The sequence below is a fragment of the Nomascus leucogenys genome, unplaced genomic scaffold, assembly GCF_006542625.1.
Source record: "Nomascus leucogenys isolate Asia unplaced genomic scaffold, Asia_NLE_v1 Super-Scaffold_285, whole genome shotgun sequence".
NCBI lineage: Eukaryota > Metazoa > Chordata > Mammalia > Primates > Hylobatidae > Nomascus > Nomascus leucogenys.
In genome coordinates, this window is record NW_022095770.1 from 2,477,593 (window position 1) to 2,502,238 (window position 24,646).

At 39.2% G+C, this 24,646-nt stretch overlaps 2 protein-coding genes across 3 annotated transcripts; both read left to right on the plus strand.

The window, feature by feature from the left end:
- The first annotated feature begins 3,143 nt into the window (after positions 1-3,143).
- KRT27 (keratin 27) lies at positions 3,144-8,976 on the plus strand. Of its 2 annotated transcripts, none has more exons than XM_003278278.2 (8): positions 3,144-3,639; positions 4,429-4,511; positions 5,211-5,367; positions 5,806-5,967; positions 6,051-6,176; positions 7,944-8,161; positions 8,379-8,428; positions 8,543-8,872. In XM_003278278.2, the coding sequence occupies exons 1-8, from the start codon at positions 3,193-3,195 to the stop codon at positions 8,680-8,682; spliced, it is 1,383 nt and encodes a 460-aa protein (XP_003278326.1). In that variant the 5' UTR covers positions 3,144-3,192; the 3' UTR covers positions 8,683-8,872. The 2 variants fall into 2 exon arrangements, with proteins under 2 accessions (XP_003278326.1, XP_012353153.1); XM_012497699.2 differs by having other exon boundaries at positions 3,193-3,639; positions 7,944-8,173; positions 8,543-8,976.
- Positions 8,977-13,411: 4,435 nt separating this feature from the next.
- KRT26 (keratin 26) lies at positions 13,412-19,131 on the plus strand. Its single transcript, XM_003278277.3, has 8 exons — positions 13,412-13,964; positions 14,402-14,484; positions 15,233-15,389; positions 15,516-15,677; positions 15,759-15,884; positions 16,542-16,759; positions 17,983-18,050; positions 18,967-19,131. The coding sequence occupies exons 1-8, from the start codon at positions 13,524-13,526 to the stop codon at positions 19,116-19,118; spliced, it is 1,407 nt and encodes a 468-aa protein (XP_003278325.1). The 5' UTR covers positions 13,412-13,523; the 3' UTR covers positions 19,119-19,131.
- The last annotated feature ends 5,515 nt before the right edge of the window (positions 19,132-24,646 follow it).

Consider the following 24,646-nt stretch of genomic DNA (forward strand, 5'->3'; position numbering starts at 1 on the left):
ACCTGGGAGGCAGAAGTTGCAGTGAGCCGAGATCGTGCCACTGCACTCCAGCCGGGGCAATAGAGTGAGACTCCATCTCAAAAAATAATAATAATAATAATAAAGTATAATTCCAAATAGCTTTACTAACTTCACAGAGCTCCCTTTTCTCTTGTTTTTATCTAGGATTCAAAAATACATTGGCTTGATTTCTGAAATTTCCTATCTTTTTTTCCGTCCCCAACTTGTATCTAGTTCTTCTGTTTCCTCCCTCTCTATGACCCTCTCCTGAATAATTTTGATTCTTCCCCCAGCAGTTTCTCCTCATCGTGGGTTGCTCTCCCAAGAGGGAACCATGGCTGATCAGTTTTGAGAATTCACAGGATCTAGGCTGTTCCATTCCCTTCTGAATTCATGAAGGATACTTAGTTTAGAGTTGAAGTTATAACGATTTTCTAACTAGTTTAACCCTGTTTTCTCCGTATCTTTATCCCTCATGCCACTTTCTTATGCAATTAAAACTACCAAGCAATCATTTTCATCTATCCCCTTGAAGATCTCGCTTTCAGAATCTCCTGTCCTCCTATGCAATATTGGCTGTTTTTTAAGCCTGCTACCCAGCTGTCATGTGGGAACACTCACTCAGTGTGTTCACATTGGAACTCCATTTCCAGGAACCTAAGTTTTCCTTTTTCATGTTTTTCTCTCTAGTGGCTTCCTGACAAAATGTGCAAAGGAGATAATTTTTTTGAGACTTTTCACGTCTGAAAAGATTTTTATTCCACCCTCACCGTGGTTGTTAAAGTAGAGAATTTTGGTTCTCTACATAAGTCATGATTAGAAAAAAACTTAGAAATGAGGTGACAAACCTTAGGAAAGGATTAGAAATAAAAGGTTGGATATCATTTTGCATTCACTTTTTTTTTTTTAAGAGACAGTCTCGCTCTGTCGACCAGGCTGGAGTACAGTGGTGTGATCCCAGCTCACTGCAACCTCTGCCTCCTGGGTTCAAGCGATTCTCCTGCCTCAGCCTCCCAAATAGCTGGGATTACAGGCACGCACCACCACGGTCCAGCTAATTTTCGTATTTTTAGTAGAGACAGGGTTTCACCATGTTGGCCAGGCTGGTCTTGAACTCCTGATCTCAAGTGATCCACCCCCCTTGGCCTCCCAGAGTGCTTGAATTACAGGCGTGAGCCACTGCGCCTGGCCTGGGTTTGTATTTTGAAAGCATTCTTCACTAGAATGATGGCTTTCCTAAAATTGAATATGTGTTGGTTTTGGTCCTGACATTTTAAGTGGTTGTTTGTCACCCCCGCCCCCAGCCATGGTTCTCTGAAAGATCCTGTGGATGTGCCTCACTGTGGTTGTTGTTCATTTATCATTCATGGTTCTTGGTGGTCTCTTTGTATTTAGAAGCTCAGTTGTTTAGTTCTGAGTAGTATTTCAGAAAATATGTTTATAAAATAATTTCTTCATCATTTCTCCCTTCTCTCTTTCCAGAAGACCTACTTGATATTGTTCTTCTTTGACCAAGTCTCTCATTTTCTTTTTTTTTTTTTTTTTTTTTTTTTTTGAGATGGAGTCTTACCTGTCACCCAGGCTGGAGTGCAGTGGCACGATCTCGGCTCACTGCAAGCTCCGCCTCATTCTTGGCAAATGCAAGATCTCAAATGATTTGTTATAATTTTTAGTCTGAAGAAGAAAACCAGGTGGAAAGAATAACATGAACAAAGGCAAAGAGATGGGAAAGAGGGAAGTAGTAAAACAGAACGGACAAGTCAGTGAGGGAAAATCTACATTAAGACAGGGAGGTGGCTCCTGCCTATAATCCCAGCACTTTGGGAGGCCAAGGTGGGAGGATCTGTCGAGCCCAGGCATTCAAGACCAGCCTGGACAACATGGCAAACCCCATTTCTGCAAAAAAATACACAGATTAGCCAGGCATGGTGGCATGTGCCTGTAGTCCTAGATATTTGGTAGGCTGAGGTGGGAGGATCACTTGAGCCTGGGAGGTTGAGGCTGCAGTGAGCTGTGATCATGTCACTGCACTTCGGCCTGGGTGACAAAACGAGACCCTGTCAAAAAAAAAAAAAAGAGAGAGAGAGAGAGTCGTAAATACCAAGCACAAAACTATAAGAAATGACAAAGATAGGGCACAGGAGCTGTAAGTGGAAGAGAAAAGGGGAGCAACATGAGATGTAGAAAATTTCTCAGAAAGCAACTGTCTGAAACTCGATCAGACTCATCAGACTGAGGTTGTATTGAATGTAACCAAGAGGGTATAGGAGAATAAATAAAAGAAATGATGATTAGAGATGTGCAGTGATGTTTGGGAGGTTAATTTCAGTAAAACAGCGGGACCACAATTCAGAAATAAGTAAGAGGTGAAAAGTACAAGAAGCAATGCAGAAAAGTGCTATGGAAATGCACAGACAACAGAAGGAATGCAGAAATATGAGCAATCTGTGAGATAGAAAGGGAATATAGAGACCACAGTCTAGACCCTTCACTTTACAGATGTGGAAACTGAGGCCCGAGGAGGTGACCAATTCCTTTACTTAACCTGGTTAGCAACGGAACTTAGACAGAAAACCAGTACAGATGAAATGGTAATTCAGGAAGGATAAGGATCAAAGGAACACTTTCTGTCTCCAAAGAAGATTCCCTTTAATGCCTCAGTTTTCCTTTAGGACCTCCCCTCCTTCTTCTGGTACCATGGACACACAGTCTTGAAATTATTTTCAACATATCTGATAGAAAACTATGACTATGATACTTCATTGTTGAAGAAAATACAATGCTGATTTGAGCAAGGGAAAGAGAAATCTGTCTATCATACTTTTTTATTCTTATAGGTATTATGCATTCCTGAAGCCTGGAAGACAGGAAGGGTTACTCATACTAAATCTGAAATGCATCACTATAATAATCCTGATAATACTCCACCCTGTCCAACTCCAGAGATAACAAATAACCCCACAATAACTATCCACCTACAGAAATGGACACAGTATGGTAAAGCCATTCATTAAAAAAAAAATCACCCCATTATGGATAATTCACAATGAGCTGGCAAACATCATTTGGCTATGAGCAAAGCTCATCAAGAAACACCCTAATAATGTGTATATAAAGGCAAACCAAGCTGTTTGAGTAGGACGTTCACCATCAGAGCATCACCGCAGAAACAAACGCTCCAGCCTAGACACCATGTCTGTGCGCTTTTCTTCTACCTCCAGGAGGCTTGGCTCTTGTGGGGGCACTGGCTCCGTGAGGCTCTCTAGTGGGGGAGCAGGCTTTGGGGCCGGAAACACATGCATTGTGCCAGGCATTGGAAGTGGCTTCTCCTCTTGTGCTTTTGGGGGCAGCTCATCTGCAGGAGGCTATGGCGGAGGCCTGGGCGGGGGAAGTGCTTCCTGTGCTGCCTTCACAGGGAATGAGCACGGCCTCCTCTCTGGCAATGAGAAGGTGACCATGCAGAACCTCAACGATCGCTTGGCCTCCTACCTGGAGAATGTTCGAACCCTAGAGGAGGCCAACGCCGACTTGGAGCAGAAGATCAAGGGGTGGTATGAGAAATTTGGACCTGGTTCTTGCCGTGGCCTTGATCATGATTACAGCAGATATTTCCCAATTATTGACGAACTTAAGAACCAGGTAAGAAACGCCATGGCGTGAGTGTTAGCACTCCTGAGGGTGTTTAGCCACTCACAGATGCGCAAGGGTATAAGCTATCACAATAACAGGGCTTTGCCCTCAGTCTCTAAATTTTAGGAGTTCATTTTCAATATTAAAAATAATTTCTAATAAATTCTAATATTTGAACATGGCACGTCCATCATGTGGTATTAGGTATGTGTGTATGCTTTTGGTAATATTAAAATATCAAAAGCTGCCCAATGTCTCCAGTTATATATTTATAGGCTTTCCCATAGAAAGAGCTTTTTTTAATGCTTGGGGTAGGAAATAAAAGAGACCATAGCTGGTCAGGCACAGTGGTTCATGCCTCTAATCCCAGCACTTTGGGAGGCTAAGGCAGGTGGATCACTTGAGGTTAGGGGTTCAAGACCAGCCTGGCCAACATGGTGAAACCCTGTTTCTACTAAAACTACAAAAATTGGCCGAGCACGGTGGCACATGCCTGTAATCTCAGCTACTTGGGAGGCTGAGGCAGGAGAATCACTTGAATCCGGGAGGTGGAAGTTGCAGTGAGCCAAGATCATGCCACTGCACTCCAACCTGGGCAACAGAGCGAGACTGGGTCTCAAAAAAAAAAACAAAAGAGAGAAAGGCCATACTTAAATTACCCATCTTCAAAAGAATCGTCTGATTATTAGAGACAGATGCCAGAAATATTACTATAATTTCATGGGTAATTTTATTTCAAGGAACTTTGAAATGCATCTTAAATATTTCCTCATTCTTAAATAACTTCTCATTTGTCAGATAATTTCTGCAACTACCAGTAATGCCCATGTTGTCCTGCAAAATGATAATGCAAGACTAACAGCTGATGACTTCAGACTAAAGTAAGTAGAGCTGAAGATAAACAGGAAAAAAAAAAAAAGTTGTCTAAGCATTTTTTTCCTTTATTCTTCTAAATTATTTGAGGTTGGCTCAAGTCTTTGTTCTTGTTTATTCATGTATTTGTTTTAAACAAAATGCATATTAGAATGAGTAGCTGAGCAACAAATTTTACTTCGGAAATTTGGGGACTTACAAAAACGAGTGTCAAAGTCATATGAGAAAGAATTTTGGCTATTACCATTCTCTTGCTTCAATGAAATGCATTTATTGCATGATAGGTAGCCTAACTGAAGTTCTTTTTTTTTTTGAGACGGAGTCTGGCTCTGTCGCCTAGGCTGGAGTGCAGTGGCGCAATCTCGGCTCACTGCAAGCTCCGCCTCCTGGGTTCACGCCATTCTCCTGCCTCAGCCTCCCGAGTAGCTGAGACTACAAGCGCCCACCACTGCGCCCGGCTAATTTTTTGTATTTTTTTAAGTAGAGACGGGGTTTCACCGTGATCTCGATCTCCCGACCTCGTGATCCGCCCACCTTGGCCTCCCAAAGTGCTGGGATTATAGGCGTGAGCCACTGCGTCCGGCCTGAAGTTTTAAGTATTATCTTAGTAGTTTTACCTCAAAGCTTAGTCTGAGTTGTATGATGATCTAAAAAGTGATGTGCCATGTCTAATGACTAATGATGAAGCTTCCAAATACTTTTCTAAGGTTTGAAAACGAGCTGGCGCTTCACCAGAGCGTTGAGGCGGACATCAATGGTTTGCGCAGAGTCCTGGATGAGCTGACCTTGTGCAGAACGGACCTGGAGATCCAGCTGGAAACTCTCAGTGAGGAGCTCGCTTACCTCAAGAAGAATCACGAGGAGGTAGAAGCTCCACCCGGCTGGCTCTCACAATCGCCTCCCTCCCAAATTTTAAAATTAATTTCAGATGATAAATATAATATCTTAAATTAACATTCAAGAAGGAACCTGTCAGTTTCTCCATCAGGCTTAGATTGTTTGAGATGGTTCTATTCATCCTTCTCAAAAGAAACAAACCTCCCAAAAAGTTTCTAACCCTGTAGATCTTGTCCATGTGGGTCCTTTAAAAATATTCAGGCCGGACGCAGTGGCTCACGCCTATAATCCCAACACTGTAGGAGACCCAGAATGGAGGATCTCTTGAGGCCAGGAATTCGAGGCTGCAGTGAGCCCTAATTGCACCACTGCATTTCAGCCTAGGCATCAGAGCGAGACCCTAATTCAAAAAATAAAATAAATAAAATATTCAGATCCTAATTCCGTTAAACAAATATCTTTCAGGAAATGAAAGCTCTGCAGTGCGCGGCTGGAGGCAACGTGAACGTGGAGATGAACGCGGCACCCGGGGTAGACCTCACGGTTCTGCTGAACAATATGAGAGCTGAGTACGAAGCCCTTGCAGAGCAGAACCGCAGGGACGCGGAGGCCTGGTTCAACGAGAAGGTAAAACCACGCTTGGGTGCGCTCCCCGAGCGCCGGGCGCGGACGCAGCCAGCAGCGCCCTAACGCGGCCCCTGCCGTTCCAGAGCGCCTCGCTGCAGCAGCAGATCTCTGACGACGCTGGTGCCACCACCTCAGCCCGGAATGAGCTTACCGAGATGAAACGCACTCTTCAAACCCTTGAGATTGAACTTCAGTCCCTCTTAGCAACGGTAAGCGAAAAGTTACAAAACAGATTTGCTTTAGAAATTGAGAAAAAATAATCGAAGAGAATTTTCTTCCAACATAATTACATATTTTAGTTTTTAACCATTAATTACAGTGCTTGACATAAGACACATTTGCATTTTGCACATGACAATCCTCTTTGCCTACAAAGTATAGCTGGATGCCAATAATTATGAAATATTAGAAATTAGCAAATACAGTCAAGATACTGGAAAAAGAAAATCGTTTTGACTTTGAATCTTCTATCATCAGTCAAAATATCAAAAACCACTCATATGTGGAAGCTAAAAAAGTTGATCTCATAGAAGTAGAGAGTGGGATAAGTGCTTACTAGAGCCTGGGAAGGGGATGGGGGGTAGGAAAAGGTTGCTTAAAGGATACAAAATTACAGCGAAATGGGAAGAATCAGTTCAAGTGTTCTATAGTACTGTAGAATGACTACAGTTAAGAATAATTTATTCTATAATTTCAAATAGTTCAAAGAGAGGATTTTGAATGTTCCCAACACACAAAAAAAGATAAATGTTTGGGACTATGGATATGCTAATTGCCCTGATTCTATCACTACACATTGTGTGTTTTGAAATATAATTATGGAACCCCATAAATATGTACAATTCTTAAGTGTCCATTTAAAAAAAAAAAGAAAAAAATCTTACCGCTTAAAGACAGCAGAAATACATTTGCACCACTCCTAGCTTCATCTAGCATTCCTTTTGGCCACTCAATTAAGAGCACTTACAAGTTCCTTTGTAAGTGGCATAGACAGAGGAAAAGTCGAGGCATGAAGGCTGACTATAAAACTAAACATGTGTAATGATAATCATAACTGCTTTCATTAAGGGTTTGCCCAGCACTTCCGCCCACATGTGAGTCTACAACAACCCCGGGGCACGGGCAGGGCAGACGTTATAACTCATGTCATTATTTCCAAAAGAGGACTCTGAGATTCGAAGAAATTAAGCAATTCCCACAGTCCCACAGTTGGGTATGAAGGAATCCAGAAGTTCTCTCCAAATTTTCTAACTCCCATATCTATACTTTTCCCACTATGGCTAGTAAACCACCAGAGTTTATCCACAGATGAGGCTATGAATGTATATAAAATCAAGGCTTTATATAGGAAGTACTTGCAGGTGAAAGGATGACACTCTCATCTTCATTCCATGTAAAATTGCAGTGAGTGTTCCCTCTGAGTATCTCTGTAAACCCATTCAGATTCACAAGCCAATGAATTGAACTACTATATTTAAAGTCTAAGAAGGTAATTATTTTCTGTGGTTTATTCTACTCATGGAATGTTTATGCAGTTCACTGCAGGATGACTTTTTAATAGAAGAGCTACAATCCTCATGAGACAAGACTGTCACATGGCTGGAAATGAGTAGGAAAGTGTAGGCGGACTTCTAGTTGTGGGTAAAGTGGCAGATTGTGCCAAATTCTACAAGCACAGGCTAGGTTGATGCAGTGGAGGGATCTTTCAGTCTGTGCCCTATGAAGAGACAATTTCATCATTTTTAGCACATCTGGGCATCTGAGGGACATTCAGCACCAGCTGTGTCATTCTCAAATAGAAAAGTAGTATGACATTTAATAAAGGCAACAATTAATATTGAATAAGTGGAATCTTTTGGGTAAATATAATTATTTGCATGATGTAAGGATAATTCTGTTAATTATCTCTTAAACGCTTTGGCTTATTCTCAAACACTGTGACCTTTTCTGTTAAACCATGTCTTACCAAACTACAGAAACACTCCCTGGAGTGCTCCTTGACAGAGACCGAGAGCAACTACTGTGCACAGCTGGCGCAGATCCAGGCTCAGATCGGGGCCCTGGAGGAGCAGCTGCACCAAGTCAGAACCGAGACCGAGGGCCAGAAACTCGAGTATGAGCAGCTCCTCGACGTCAAGGTCCACCTGGAAAAAGAAATTGAGACCTACTGCCTCCTGATAGATGGAGAAGATGGGTCAGTATTGCTGTCATTGAGAAAACAATTCATTTTTAAGGTTACTAAAGACTATTTGAAATCAAGTACAAAATATCTATGATCTAGATCACGCATAGATAATACTCTTTTAGTGTTATTTCAGAATGCAGTGAATTCCCACCTTAAATCATTATTTTTCAGTTTCCTCAGTAAAACAGAATGAAATAATTAATATAAGCACTCTATACTTTTACAGCTCCTGTTCTAAATCAAAAGGCTATGGAGGCCCAGGAAATCAGACAAAAGGTAAACAAAAGCTATGTTAGGCATTCGGTGTTTATTTGTATGTGTTTCAAATGATGTTTTATTTCCTATTTATGAATTTGATAAATTCTAAACAGTTTATATGTGGCATTTTAGATTCATCTAAAACCACCATTGTCAAAACAGTTGTTGAAGAAATAGATCCTCGTGGCAAAGTTCTCTCGTCCAGAGTTCACACCATGAAAGAGAAATCCACCAAAGTCAACAACAAGAATGAACAGAGGGTGCCTTCCTGAACTCTAGCCTCTGAGACAGAATGGCCCCCGAATTAAAATACCAAAATGAAACTAGTTTCCTAAATAAGGGCCCCCTTATTTTTCTGCTTTTCTTCCAATGAATTAAGACGAGTTATTTTTAGAATAGTACCATTTCTTTGGCTTTTTCTCTATGGTGGTGTTTCAATAAAAGTTCTTCCGTTGCAAGTCATCTTCCCTGGTTGTGGCCAGTCTTTGCATTTTAGATATACCCTCCAATGGGAGATGAATTTTGTCTTTAATTTCTTCTATTTAATTCAATGGTGTTCATAAGTTGGAAGTAAGTTTAACATGAAAACTAGTTGGAGTCTTTTTTACTTCTCTGTAAAATTTTGTCTCCCTTGTCTCAATACGAAAAGTACTTACTGAGCACACACTATGTGCCAGATAACGAGGATAAAACAGTTAATAAGATCCAGTCCCTGAAGTCAATATGCTCATAGATGTAGAAATAAGAAACTGAAGAATCAGAAACAAACTTAAACATAAAGGAAAGGCTGTAAGTAGTGATATTTGAAGGTAGAAGGGGAAAAAGAGAGCTGTGAGGACAAGGGTAAGAGGAGAATTCCAGCAGGTATCTAATTCATAATCTTGATCACTCCACCATAAGGGTAGGAATTCACAAGTTATCTCCTTCGTTTTTGCCATCCAAGACTGCAGAGCCATGTGGCTCTCAAGTCGAACGTAATTTTTAGTGCAATAATTTCAGCACCTACCATTAATGAATCTATTTCAAGCCTGGGAGTGAGAGGAGGTTAAACTCAGCAGAAAACCCTCCAGAGGTTTATTTGTGGGTGAAAGATTTGGTTCCCGCTCACCAATCCCATAACAGAAACAGCCTGTTTTTCTCTGGAACAAGTGTCCTATTACTGAACTCTGTAGAATTGGTTCAGCACAGTTGAAACACAGTCACTTTCAAGCTGTCTTTCCTCCTCTCTTTCCCACATGCATGTAATAATACCTAAGTGAATGTAAGGCAGATACCCTCTCACTTAACTTTTTAATTAACCAGTCCTCACATCATATACCCTCATATCAAAATTAGGAAAAGGAAACATCCTACCAGGTAAGAGTTGAAAAGTTACATTCACACAAAAACCTGTGCACAGATGTTTATAGCAGCTTTATTCGTAATTGCCAAAACTTGGAAGCGACCAAGATGTCCTCTTGGTTGGCGAGTGGATAAACAACTGTGGTACCTCTAGACAACAGAATATTATTTCGTGCTAAAAAACTATGAGCTATCAAGCCATGAAAAGACACAGAATCTTAAATGTACATTACTAAGTGAAAGAAGCCAATCTGAAAAGTCTACATACTGTATGACCCCAACTATATGACATTCTGTACAAGGCGAAACTATGGAGAGAGTAAAAAGATCAGTGGCTGCCAGAAATCGGAAGGGAGGGATGCACAGGCAGAACACAGAGGATTTTTAAGGCTGTGAAAATACTCTGGATAATACCATAAGAATGGATACATGTCATTATACATTTTCCAGACCTGTAGAATGTACAACACTAACAGTAAACGGCAATACTAAAAAGTCTTTTTTTTTTTTTTTTTTTTTTTGATACAGTCTCGCTCTATTGCCCAGGCTGGAGTGCAGTGGCGCCATCTCGGCTCACTGCAGGCTCTGCCCCCGGGGGTTCACGGCATTCTCCTGCCTCAGCCTCCCGAGTAGCTGGGACTACAGGCGCCCGCCATCACGCCCGTCTAATTTTTTTGTATTCTCACTAGAGACGGGGTTTCATCGTGTTAGCCAAGATGGTCTCGATTTCCTGACCTCGTGATCCATACTTAGCTCAGATTTCACAGTATTTGAAACGGCTGACCACCAACTCACCATAACTCAGGAAATAAATTCTTTCTGCTAAAACCAGGCCGATATTCAATACCTTTAAATATGACTTCCAGGAAAGAGTCAATAATAGTTCACAACCAGCACTTACTAGGTGCTAGACTCTGTTCTAAGCATCATTTACTCCTCACAACAACCCTATGAGGTAGGTACTGTTACCGTCCTCGTTTTACAGATAAGGAAACGGAGGCAGAGACTGGTTGAGTAACTTGCCCGAGATCACACAGCTAATAACATGAAGTACTGAAATATGTAAACCACACAGAATGACTCAGAGTCTGGTGCTTCACCATGACATGATAACATGCTAGTGAGAACCTTATGACTCCACCTTCCCTGTAACAAGAGAAGGGATAAAGAAACTACGTGCATGCTCACTCCAGTCGGTCTGAGATTAGCAGAGACATCAGTATCTCCTTCTTCACAAAACAAACCAGGGAAGCCATTTTGGGGGAGGACTTAGTATACCAGAATCTGATTCTCAGAAAAAAAAAACAAAAACTAGGAATCTAGTGACAAAACAAACCTCCTTCAAGTTCAAGAAAAATGATTATCTAACAGAAATATAGAATGTGAATTTTAAACAACAGCGTACTTGAAACTAAACAATAAATGTATTGGGGGAAAATTAGCATATGATCATTAGAATAAGATAATGTAATGAAAAACTTTATCCTGAAATAAGGAGACAGCAACACTGCATAAAGCTTAATTCGATTCATTTTGAATATCTAAAATACGTATGCACATCATGTAGTGTTCTACTACCTAGTAGATTATCAAGAAATGATCTATTATGTACATCCATTCTTGCCATGGATAAAATAATCAATCTCGGGGAAGAAATGTATAGACTGAAGTGGTCCCAAGAATTTGTTAAATCTATCTCCACTTCCAGAAAGAACTAGAGCATACCTAAATTTTTAAAGTAAGTATTAGTTTAGAGGAAAATCTATGATTAAAGTAATTTAAAAGACCTACTCACATGAGTAAATAGGCGACAACATTTCAAGAAGGAGTTAAGCATCATATATTCCAGTCCTGCTTTGATATAGAAATGCTTTGTAATCCGTGTGGCCACTTAGCTTCAGAGACAACTCATCTCCAACATGGTCCTAATAATATGTGTTTAACTTATTTCACAAAAGATAATTTGTATTTATAAAGTATCTAGAGATAAATAGATTATGTTAATAATACTTTGAAATCTCATAATAACTCACGTAAGAAACTCAAGCCTTATAAACCATTAAACTGACAATATTCTCTGTTTTTCTTGTTTTATTCCGGGAAAAATGAGCAAAAGATTAAAAGTTTGACCAGGTCACAACAAAATCAGTAAAAAGTCTCTAAATAGGAACTGTATCTAGGTTATCATGCACTGTTCTAAACATAAGCTGATGGTCCAGTTATAGCTTTGTATTTATTATTTATTTTTAAATATTTTTGATTTAGAAAATCCATGCAGTCCACTAAATGTTCCATACGTTTTAGTGACAATAATGTTGGATGTTTTCCAAAGGACCTACTATCCACAACACTGAAAAATATCATTTGGAAAAAAATTACTGTTTCAAAACTAAACCCATAATTAGTTAACCAATCAATTTGTATCATTATAGGTGATAGAGACCTGACCCTGTCTGACATGTCCACTTTATTATAATAATTTAAATAATTAACATTTAAAAATGTTTGTGCCTTTCAAACTGTCTTACAGTCATTCATGATTGGAACTGCTCAACATTCATTTGAGACTCTTTGATGTTATTATTTTCATTTGCCCAGTAGGGAAATGATCCAAGCCTAGATAACTTCCCAAGAGCATCAAGGCAAGAGAATAAAGAGTACTTCCCTGTGACAACTTATCTTCCCTCTAGGGTACCATATGTACAGTTTTCTAAGTAATCATGAAAACACCTCCCTCCTTATATATTTTACTTCTTGCTAATCAATATGATGCTCACTTCTCAAAATAATTCCTAATGTCTTAAATACATACATTTAAACTAAAAGACAATAAACACTATTCAGGAAAGTGAACAATTTCCTGAAATTGTATGGAAGTGAACAATTTGGAGACTGTTAGTTGAATTGATGTCCTGCTCCTGGACCGAACCAAGAAATCTCAACCAAATTAATTCTCCATCATCATCACATATTCATGAATTATATTGAAATTAACAATAAGCAGGACTGCAGGATTTCTATTACTTCAGTTTTCAATCCAAGAAATGATAGATTTCTTTTAAAATCTCCCACTACCAAAAGATCAATAGATGCTGAGATTCTCTGGTTTCAATAAGGAGGAAAACACACACCCAGATACCCAGTCCAGTGGCTCACACCTGTAATGCTGGCTACAGGAGGCTGAGCTGGGTGCTGAGGCTGAGGATCACTGGAGGCCAGGAGTTCGTGACCAGCCTGGGAAAAATAGCAAGACCATATCTCTTAAAAAAAAGGAAAAAAGAAAAATAAAAGAAACAAAGAAAGGCAGAAAGGAAGCACTCAATGAAGTGGGAATACTAGAAATACTCTATGCGCATTAACAGGACAAAAGTAGGAGACATTTCTCATTGGAATTATTAATTCTTTGTTATATGTGGCAGGGGAAGAATCTAGATTCTATTAATATTCCAGTGGCCAAAAAGATGCACATTTAGTCATATTTAATTTTGGCCTTTGAGGCTATGATTTAGTTTTACTTCACCTGGCACCATTTTTATATATAAAAAAATATCCTTGGGGCACCTTTCCACCTACAGACTGGACGCTGTTAAAAATCACCCAATTGTGAAAAACAACAATTAGGATGCAAGTAAATTTTATTACAGACTGGCATAGTCAAGACTGAAATGACCCAGTGAATCCTATAAAAGGCCAAGGGAGCTAACGAGTGTGGAAGGTGAACCCTGGCTTTGCTCCTCTTTCTGGGAAGGGGTTGCCCGGCTGTGCTGCCACCATGTCTTTTCGACTTTCTGGTGGATCCAGGCGGATCTGCTTGCGAACTGGGTCTGGTAGGCTGTCCGGTGGAGGAACAGGCTTCGTGGCTGGGAATGTGTGTGTTGGATCAGGAGCAGGAAGCAGCTTTTCTTGTACTCTTGGGGGCATCTCTTCTGGAGGAAGCTTCTGCAATAGTGGTGGAGGGTTGGGAAGTGGTGCCTGTGCTAGTTTTCTTGGCAATGAGCACAGCCTCCTCTCTGGGAATGAAAAAGTGACCATGCAGAATCTCAACGACCGCCTGGCATCCTACCTGGACCATGTGCGTGCTTTGGAGGAGGCCAACGCAGACCTGGAGCAGAAGATCAAGGGCTGGTACGAGAAATGTGAGCCTGGCTCTTCCCGGGGACACGATCATGACTATAGCAGATACTTCTCAGTCATAGGAGATCTTAAAAGGCAGGTAAGAAATAGGGATTTGCATACTTTTACTACAGACTTCGTGTGTGGATAATTTAAAGAAGAGAAAACATAAAATGTGCTTAACAAATTTATGTGATGTAAGATTTGTTCACTCTGTATTTCCAGTGCTAAGCGCAGTACCTGGCAATAAAATCTTGTAGAATTAAATAATGAAAAAGAAATCATTTCAAAACAGATATATTCACTTCGTTTTTCATATATTTAGCTCATACCATTTGATCAAAAGTAATAAAAGTGATCTGTATGTCTCTTAAGCTCTGGATCCTTATTATCTGAAGAAAATCCAGATTTCTTTAACATAGAAAAAAGATACTAAAGCAGATGTTTGACAGATTAAGAAGATATAAAATCACACTGAAGTCTGGAGCCTCCTTTGACTTTTGGGAATTAACATTTTCCACAATCTTCCCTATTTAGATTATTTCTGCAACCACCTGCAACGCCAGCATTGTTCTACAAAATGACAATGCCAGACTGACCGCTGATGACTTCAGGCTGAAGTAGGTGAAAACAAACTGATTAATTATATTAATAAAAGTTAAAATATTACAGTTGGATTAAGGAATATATATTTTGCTTTGAAAACCAAAATGTTTTTCTAAAGCCAGACTAGATCAATAAAGAAATTGAATTAAATATGCCCTTATAAAAAGAGCTATCATGGTCGGATGCAGTAGTTCATGCCTGTAATCCCAGCATCTTGGGAGGCCGAGGGCAGGCGAATCACTTGAGGTCAGGAGTTCAAGACCAGCCTGGCCAAAGTGGCAAGACCCCGTCTCTACTAAAAGTACACACACACAAAAATAGTCAGGCATGGTGGCTCACTCCTGTAATCCCAGCTACTCAGGAGGCTGAGACACGAGAATCACTTGAACCCGGAAGGTGGAGGTTGCAGTGAGCTGAGATGGGGCCACTGCACTTCAGCCTGGGTGACAGAGTGAGACTGTCTCAAAAACAAACAACAACAAAAAAGAGCTATTACATATTTTTTAAAATCTAAAATCTAGCAATATTTTATTTAATTGTTAAGCACATTGGATGACAAAAATCAACTCTGAAGAAATAACATCCCCAAAATACAATTCATGAATTGTTAGGTATCTCAAACCATTTTAGCAGTTTGCCATTGCAAGAAGCTTCAGAAATATGTACAGAACATCATATCTTTCAGCATAGGAAATATCTTAAAAAGTTGTGCTTTGCACCTGCCTACGATGACAACTCTCAGGTGCCTTACTAATCTTTCAGGTATGAAAATGAGCTGGCTCTGCACCACAGTGTTGAGGCCGACACCAATGGTCTTCGCAGAGTGTTGGATGAGCTGACCCTTTGTACAACCGATCTGGAGATACAGTGTGAGACCCTCAGTGAGGAATTGACCTACCTCAAAAAAAATCACGAGGAGGTAAGGAAGCCTGCAGAGTGGCTTCATACAGTGTCTAATTTCCTTATTCAAGTCCACTGTTCATTTCGTAGCAGGGCATGAACATCAATCAAAATCCTCCATGATGAATACCGATCCCTTTTCTAGGAAATGGAAGTCTTGCAATGTACAGCTGGGGGGAACGTGAACGTGGAGATGAATGCAACCCCAGGAGTGGAACTAACTGTCCTGTTGAACAACATGAGGGCTGAGTATGAGGACTTGGCTGAGCAGAACCGCAAAGATGCTGAAGCCTGGTTCAACGAGAGGGTAGGTCTATGGCAAATTATAAAGGGCTTGCTCAGGAGACAATCAGGCCAGTCACTAACCCTTTCGACAATTGCACTTCAGAGTGCAACGCTGCAACAACAGATTTCCGATCATGAGGGAGCAGCCACAGCAGCCAGAAATGAGCTGACCGAATTAAAACGCAATCTGCAAACCCTGGAAATAGAACTTCAGTCCCTCATGGCTGTGGTACGTAGGAATTGCCATTGAATTGAATACATGTGTGAATATGTATAAGTCAATACAGACATAAAAATACATATAACAGCAAGTACATATAACCATTTACATATGACTAAAAGTATAAAATATATTAAATATCAAGAATTCTGTCCCTAAACTCACCAATTCTGAAACTTGAAAAATGCCTTTTTACAATAGAGGAATTTTTTTAAATCTTGCAAATGTCGATTTTCAATTGAAAATATTCAGACCTTATACAAATAATTATTTCTACCTTGAGAATATTTAAAATATGACCATGCCGGCCAAGCACAGTGGCTCACGCCTGTAATCCCAGCACTTTGGGAGGCCAAGGCAAGTGGATAACTTGAGGTCAGGAGTTCAAGACCAGCCTGGCCAACATGGTGAAACCCCATCTCTACTAAAAATATAAAAATTAGCTGGGTGTGGTGGCATGCACCTGTAATCCCACATACTCAGGAAGCTGAGGCAGGAGAATCACTTGAACCTAGGAAGAGAGGCTGCAGTGAGCCAAGATCATGCCACTGCACTCAGCCTGGGTGACAGAGCAAGACACCATCTCAAAAAAATAAATAAAATAATATAAAATGACCATGCCATTTCTCTTTTACACATTCAAGCTTTACTTTGCTTGTCTTTCAGAAACATTCCTATGAATGCTCCTTGGCTGAGACTGAAGGAAATTACTGCAATCAACTCCAGCAAATTCAGGATCAGATAGCGGTGATGGAGGAACAACTGCAACAGATTCGAACAGAAACAGAAGGCCAGAAGCTGGAGTATGAACAGCTTCTTGATGTAAAAATATTTTTAGAAAAAGAAATTGAAATTTATTGCAACTTACTAGATGGAGAAGAAAGGTAAAGATTAACTTGCAAAAAAAAAAAAAAACTCACATCAACTAGGTTTTCTCACAGTATAGGTATGCCAATATTGCATCCTAGAATTTCCCACTCTGGAGATCATACATATTTATCCTCAGGAATGTATGTTATTGCAGGCAAGTGAAATTAAAACATGCAGAAATTTGAAAATCAAATTTCTAAGTATGCAAAATATTTGCATGTATAACATATAAAGGACATTTGAATATAGAATATTTAACAACTCCAGTACTCCAATTCAAGGGGAAAATTGCTTTCTGTGATTTAGTGTGTAAGCACATTTCTTATAAATAACTCACTCTCTTTTCTTATCACTTCACTAGTTACCCCACATGTACCTTGTATTAAAGATGAGCAATGAAGATATAGGAAAAATTAATTGGAGAGGCACCATAGTTTCTTAGTCAATAGCAACAGCCCTGGAATTGCAGCCCTGGCTGTGAATCAAACACTGGGTGAATTATGAGCACATTGTTTAATCTTTTCAAATGCAGTTTCCTCATTGGTGAAATTGTGATAACGCCAAAACCATACTTGTAACAAGTATTAACTATAATGTCTCACTACGTAGGTAAAGAGCTTGTGACAGTGGCATACACAGAAAAGGTATTTGGTAATCACTGCCTATTACTAAATGCTTGCCCATGGCCGCATAGTGAGGAGGTAACATCTTGCACACTCCAAGGCCCATCAGCCCTCTGCAGCCTATTCTCACAGGAACCCAACAGTGATTGCTCCCTCCTCAGAACAAAGCACTCATTACACCACTCACTTTTCACTTAATTTATAGCACTTTTCATGTTATAGGTAACTTTTTGCATGTGTATACTTTATTTCCCACCGTAAAAACTGTGTCTTGGTTCTATATTTTCTGCAGCACCTAGCCCAGCAACACCTTCTTCATGGTAGGCACTCCAAACACATTCATTGGCCAGTGGATTGAAAAGTCAGAGTGAGAAATATTGCTAGATGAAAGAGGTAGTTTCTAGTCATGAGAAAATTTCTATTCATAAACATCCATTTAATTTCTTCCTTCACTATGTTGAAGTCATGAAAAGCTTACAAGTGCCCCTTAAATATACGAGGAATTTTGAATCTTATTGAAACTAGAATTCCAAAACTCTTATTTCCAATTTAGAGGTATTTATAAGCTCACTAAGGAAAGAAAAAAATGCAATAATTTACTCTTCTCTTCACAGAAAAAGCAAATCCACATGTTACAAATCAAAAGGATGCAGGCCTGTGAATTCTGGAAATCAAACCAAAGGTATAGATGGTTTTTTTTTACCTGGTGTAACTCCTTAAACTCCATCAATTGTGTTAACTAAGTTACTTATTTAATAACTAAATAAAATTTGTTTTTAAGTTTACTTCTGGTGAATAAAGGGATGAGGGGTCATTATGATAGTTCTTAATATTTGTATTTTATATTCCTGTAGAACAACAGATGTGGTCAAATTATGAAATTACTGAAATGAGGAATTAATCCCACAACATATTTCTTACCTGGAATGTATTATCTTTCATAGTTTCAATACTTTGATAAAAGAGCTACTTTATCTTAAACCACAAAACTAGGGCAAGTTGGTATTTAAAAGAAGACATTACTTGCAGCCAGCCTTTACTGCCTGATACTTAGATTGCTTTAATCCATGTTTCATTTATGTTTTCAAACGCCCATTGCTCTAAAAGCAGTGGCAAATATAAGAGAGATAGTCCAGGCTCTTGCTAAACACTGACTTCAAACACAGTATTATATATCAATTTACTGCAAACTTGCAAAAAACATTTTTAAAAAGCAAACATTTTTTAAAAGGTGCGGTGGCTCATGCTTGTAATCCCAGCACTTTGGGAGGCCAAGGCAGGTGGATCACTTCAGGTCAGGAGTTCGAGACCAGCCTGGTCAATATGGTGAAATTCCATCTCTACTAAGAATACAAAAATTAGCCAGGCGTGGTGGCAGGCACCTGTAATCCCAGCTACTCAGGAGACTGAGGCAGAAGAATCACTTGAACCCAGGAGGCAGAGGCTGCAGTGAGCCGAGATCGTGCCACTGTACTCCTGCCTGGGTGACAGAGCGAGACTCCTTGTCAAACAAACAAACAAACAAAAAGCATACCTATTACGGCTACTTTTCAACCTGTTAAAAAATTACCACTAATGTTTTATTTATTTTATTTTAGACTCAACAGAAGAAACTATTGTCAAAACAGTGGTTGAGGAACTGGATCAAATTGGCAATGTCCTTTCACTGAGAGTCCACTCAGTTGAAGAAAAGTCCTCTAAAATAAGCAACATTACAGTAGAGCAACGAGCACCTTCTAAAGCACCATAATGAGGAAAAAGATGAAAGAAATAAAGAAAGAAAAAGAAAGAAGGAAAGAAAAAGAAAGAAGAAAGAAAAGAAAGAAAGAAAGAAAGAAAGAGAAAGAAAGAAAGAAAGAAAGAGAAAGAAAGAAAGAAAGAAAGAAAGAAAGAAAGAAAGAAAGAAAGAAAGAAAGAGAAAGAAAGAAAAAGAAAAAGAGAAAGCCTGTGCTTGCAAAAATCCTACTGGTCAAATAACCTAAGGAAATTATTCATTTCTGTTCTTAAAGACAAAAGGGCTAGAATTTGTTCTCCTTCTCTTCCTTTTCTCATGTTCTATGCGTGTAATCCTTTTCCAGAGTAGAAAAATCCTGCTCTGTCCCTAATTTTTGTTTTTATTTTGGGGGCCTTTTTTGACATTTCATTAAAAATTCTTCTGTTGCAAGTTATTTTTTTAGTATCTGATTCTTTTTAATTTCTAAAGTTGATCCCAATGTGACAATACTAAGGACCTGCTAATAAAATACTGTGCTTCATTTCATAGTCACAGTTACCTCAATTAATAACAGAATAAGGTGGAAAGAGCACTAGCCCTAATGTCTGGTCCCAAATCTGTCCCTGATTGACTATGTAAATAACTTGATCTTCTTGGGTTTGAGCGTCTATGGACATAAAAGAAGAAGATAATACCCACTGATCACTAGGATTTGTTTACCCTTACAATGCCTAGCCTGGGTGATCAGCAAATGTTTGTTGTAAAATCTGAACCTGGAAAGCTATTTTTCCATTTTCCAGCACATGCATCTCTCTGCCCCTACCATGGTGATGACTAAGCAAATTTAGAACTCAAGCCTAGGGGTGGTTCTAAATCTTGCTCATATTCTCCTGCACACAAAATTCTGCCTGACATCCTTACTAAGTTATTTTGGAAAGGGCAGCTGGGATTGGAAAGCAGAAAAGTTCTAGGCTAAAGAGGTTTTTTTTATTTGGAGTGGAATGAGGCAGTGACCTCTATAACCACTTGGATTTCCAACTTGCATGGCAGAACAACATTGAAAGGTTTTAATCAACTGGCATATAGACAATGTGGGATTCAAAATGGCCCATGAAGACTGAACTGCACCATTTCAGGGTGCTAAACCCTCTGAGGTTGCATTTTACAAGTCTCAAATATAGGCTTGGTCACCATTATTTCCTGCTTCCACATAAGGTAGTTGACCTTAGTCCGATGACACTTTCTGGAGATGTAGATACAGCAGAAAGTTCCTTTTCTCAGGGTCTTCTTGTGATGAATGGTCCCAACCATGATGAAAAAGGCCATATTTCAATGGTATGGAGTTAGATTAAGTCTGGTTAGAAGCACTTTCAATTGCAGAACTATAGTGACAATATCTTAACATTTACTGAGTGTGTTTTAACTCACTTTACATGCATTATCCAATTTAATTTTCATAAATGCTTATGAGGTAGGTGTTTTATGATCTTTATTTTATATATGAGGAAAACAGATACTCAGAGATTAAGGAATTTCTCCAGGGCTACACAGCTGATGTGTAGCGGGACTTAGATGCAAATCCAGATCTCCTCTGCCATGGTGATTTGAGTTCCATTGAACAGAACAAAAATAAGCATAGGAATTCACTGTTTTCACGCTAAGTTTCCATTACCACCCAAGAGGGACCACAATCAGGCAGACTTTTATGTGCTTGACTATCAGTGATACAATCAAAGCCAGGAGTATGGCTTTCAGTGCAATGGCCTGCTTGTAACATAAAACAAGCATGCTTGTAGCATGACTACAAATCCCTCAAATATGTATGCCTACAGTATGCCTACTGCATTCTACAGTGTATAGCATGCCTACAGTATGCCTACAGTATGCTGAAAGATGCCTACAGTATGCCTACAGTATATCTACATTATGACTACAGATACCTACAGCATCCCTACAGAAAGCCTACAGCATGCCTGCAGTATGCATACAGTCTTTTCCTATCTGCTAGTTACCCACCTCCAGCTCCTCTCCCAGCACCTCCCTTCTCTGCCCCCATATTTATTAAGTTCCTGGTTACTGGATGCCCCCTCCCTTCTGCTACAGTTTCCATCACTATGCTTCATTACTCTCTCATTCTGACAGGTAGGGTCTCTCAGAGGCTCTATCCCCCAGGAATTAAAAGAGTAAAACCACATTATCAGCTCTCTGAAGACACTTGCTTAACTCAACATCTTACAAACACAATATTGACCCTCTTTCTCTTGTGCTGCCAGTACTATTCACTCTTTCTTATTCCCAACAGAGGTCCTATTCTTTCCAAGAACAATCAGGCCAACTTCCATTTTTCTATATCCACTCTTTCTACTTAAATAAATAGATTTCCCTATTTAGATAAGACTGATTTGCACTTAATACAAGCATAACCCATGACTCCAAAATACATGCTGTTGATGAATCAACCATACTTCTTGAAATGAAGGCTGGAAAGTTCACGTACTCAGCTTTGTTTCCAAAAAGTTAGTATTTGCAAAAAAATGAAAAAAGTGAAAGACTGTCACCAACACTTGACAAATCCCAAAAACTTTTATGGGACATCCTTAACTGTGAGCTACCAGTTGTGAAACTAAAGACAAGATAAAAAGAAATCCACATGTAGAAAAATCATAGTAAAACCACAAAATAACAAAAGATCTTAAAAATCAGCCATATGGGAAAATAATGATTACTTTCAAATGAGTGACAGTGAGATGCACAATGACTTCTCAACAGCAACAATGGAAGGCAGGAGACAATAGAATGATATCTTCAATATGCCGACGGAAATTCCAAATTGTCATTAAATTTCTAAAAAGTGCTCAACCCCATAGTAACCAGAAAAATACAAATTAAAACCACATGAAATACTACCACACACAAACCAGGTTGGCAGCACTTTTAAAATATTTGCCACAATGTTATGCATTCTATTCTGGAATGGTTTCCAATTTGAAACTATTATGAATACTACTACTATAAATATCCCGTACATGTTACCTAGTACATGACTGCATGAGTTTCTCTAGGACCCCAACAATATACTATCTACAAGAAATTCACTTCAAACATAGTGACACAGGTAGGTTGAAAGTAAAAGGATAGAAAAAGCTATATCATGCAAACATTAATTTAAAAAAATCAGGAGTGGCTGAATTAATACCAAAGTAGACTTTGAAGCAAAGAATGCTACTAGAGACAAAGAGTGATATTATATGATAATAAAAAGGTCCCTGAGAAGATACAGCAACTCTAAATACACTAAACCACTAAGCTTTCAAATCTATGAGGCAAAAACTAATGGAGTAGAAAGGAGAAAGAGGCAAATTCAAAATTACAGTTGAAAAATTCAATGCCCAATTCTCAGCAATTGACAGAACTTCTAGACAGAAAATTAGTGATGATGAATAGAAGAACGGAACAACACCATCAAACCACAGAATTTAATTGACATTTATAGAACACTGAACTCAATAAGAGCAGAACACATTCTTCTCATGCACCAATGGAACATAGACCATAAATTAGGTCATATAAAAAACCTTTTAAAATTTTTAAGAATTGAAATTATACTGAATATGTTCTCTGATCATAATGGAATCAAACCAGAAATTAATAATACAAAGTCAAAAGAAAAATCTCCCAATGCTCGGAAATTAAATGACATACTTCTAAATGATCCATGGATCTATGTATTTAAAGAATTCATAAAACAGGAATGACATTAGCAAGATGGTGGAATAGGAGATCCCCCACTCATATCACCCAAAGCAACAATAATTTCGTTAAGAGTCATCAACAGACAAAAGTGCCTTTGTAGGAGCCTTGGGATTCAGGTAGGAGTTTATAAAGTCCTGGTAGAGCTCAAGACCTATGAGTATCATTTTTACAGGATAAACCCACACCCAGTTGGCATTTACTGATCATGGTCCCATCTCCAGACCTAGAAACTGCCCCATATCTTTGCAAGCTTGGCCACAACCCCATTTTGTCTTGGTCCTGCTACCAAAACCATTTGTCAAAGAGGAGTCATACACACTAGTACATCAGAAGACAGGCCCACCAACCTATGTCTCAGCTATGAATCCTAAAAATATCCTCTAACTCATCCTCTGCCCCTGTTAGCTGCAGCATGAGGTTAGTCCTGCTTCCACAAAGACCCAGAGGGAGACATGTCCATCTGAGTCTGCAGGGCAGGCTTGCCAATCTTGGTCCCACAACAGATCCCTAAATAGCTCTAAATCTCAACCCCAGCCCCTCTCAGCTGCAGACTAAGCACTTCTGCCTCATCAGGGACCTTCTTCCTCACCAAGAACTGAAATTTCTATCACAAGAAACAATCTTTCATTTCATAATTAAAGGAAAAGCTCAAAATTCAAATGCCTAGGTTCCTGAATGACACAGAGCAAATAATACTGTTTCTATTAGTGTAAATGAATAATATCATGTCTTTTCCCTAGACAGAAAAAATGAGTTAAAGCACAAGAATGCCAATGGCTTCAGATGAAGTGCAGAGAGATATTTCAACCTAGAGAAGAAAAGGAAAGCGGGTTTAGACACAAATGGCAAACTTTGCCAACTTCTTAATTTAGTGTAAAGGCAACTCTGTTCAGTTTAGGGTATGCACGGATATCTAGAATCAATGCTCAGACACTGAGCTTAGAAGGGATGTTCATCAAGACGCATGTATGACAACTGTATAAAACTGGGGCCCATAAAAGTCCATAAGACTTCCTGGTACACACTGGGCATTCAATAAATATTTCTTGAATAAATGTGTGGTATAATTAGGATTATGAGTTTTAGAGACTGCTGTGAGCTAGAGTGGGGACCAGGGAGAGAAGAGAAGGGACAGAACAAGCATTCATTGAGGCCTAGTATGTGCCAGATACTATTACCTGTTTCTCATTAATCCTCCAAATTATTTTGTAATTTCTACAGATGACAAAACTGAGATTCAGAGAAGATAAGTAACTTTATCCAAGGTGAGAAACAGTAGGCTAGAACTCAAAGGCCTATTTAACTCTACAGCAGTATGCACTACTCAATTTAGACTCCTTGAAAAGGGCCCATAGCAAGCCTGGAAGGTCATGGAAAAATAGACGCAAACTGAGCAAGAGCATGAGAATGTTAAGACTATAGGGTCGGAAGGAAAGAAAGGATGTCTGTTAGAGGAATGCCTGCAGTGTTTCAAAAAATAATCACTCATCATGGTTCAAAAGATGAATTCATGAAATGATGGTCCTGTTTTTCCTGCTCACACACAGTTTTCTTGTATGTACCCAACACTCTGATGACACAGCACTTGAGCATATATGGCTCATCAATCACTAAAATAAGAGGTGAAGAGATTGTTAACCAAAAAAAAAAAAAACCTACACTTTAAAAAAATTCATTAAAGATGATGTAACTTTACACAGATAATGATAGACGATAGATAGATTAGTTGATAGAGATAGATAGATGATAGATAGATAGATAGATAGATAGATAGATAGATAGATAGATAGATAGATGATAGATAGATAGAG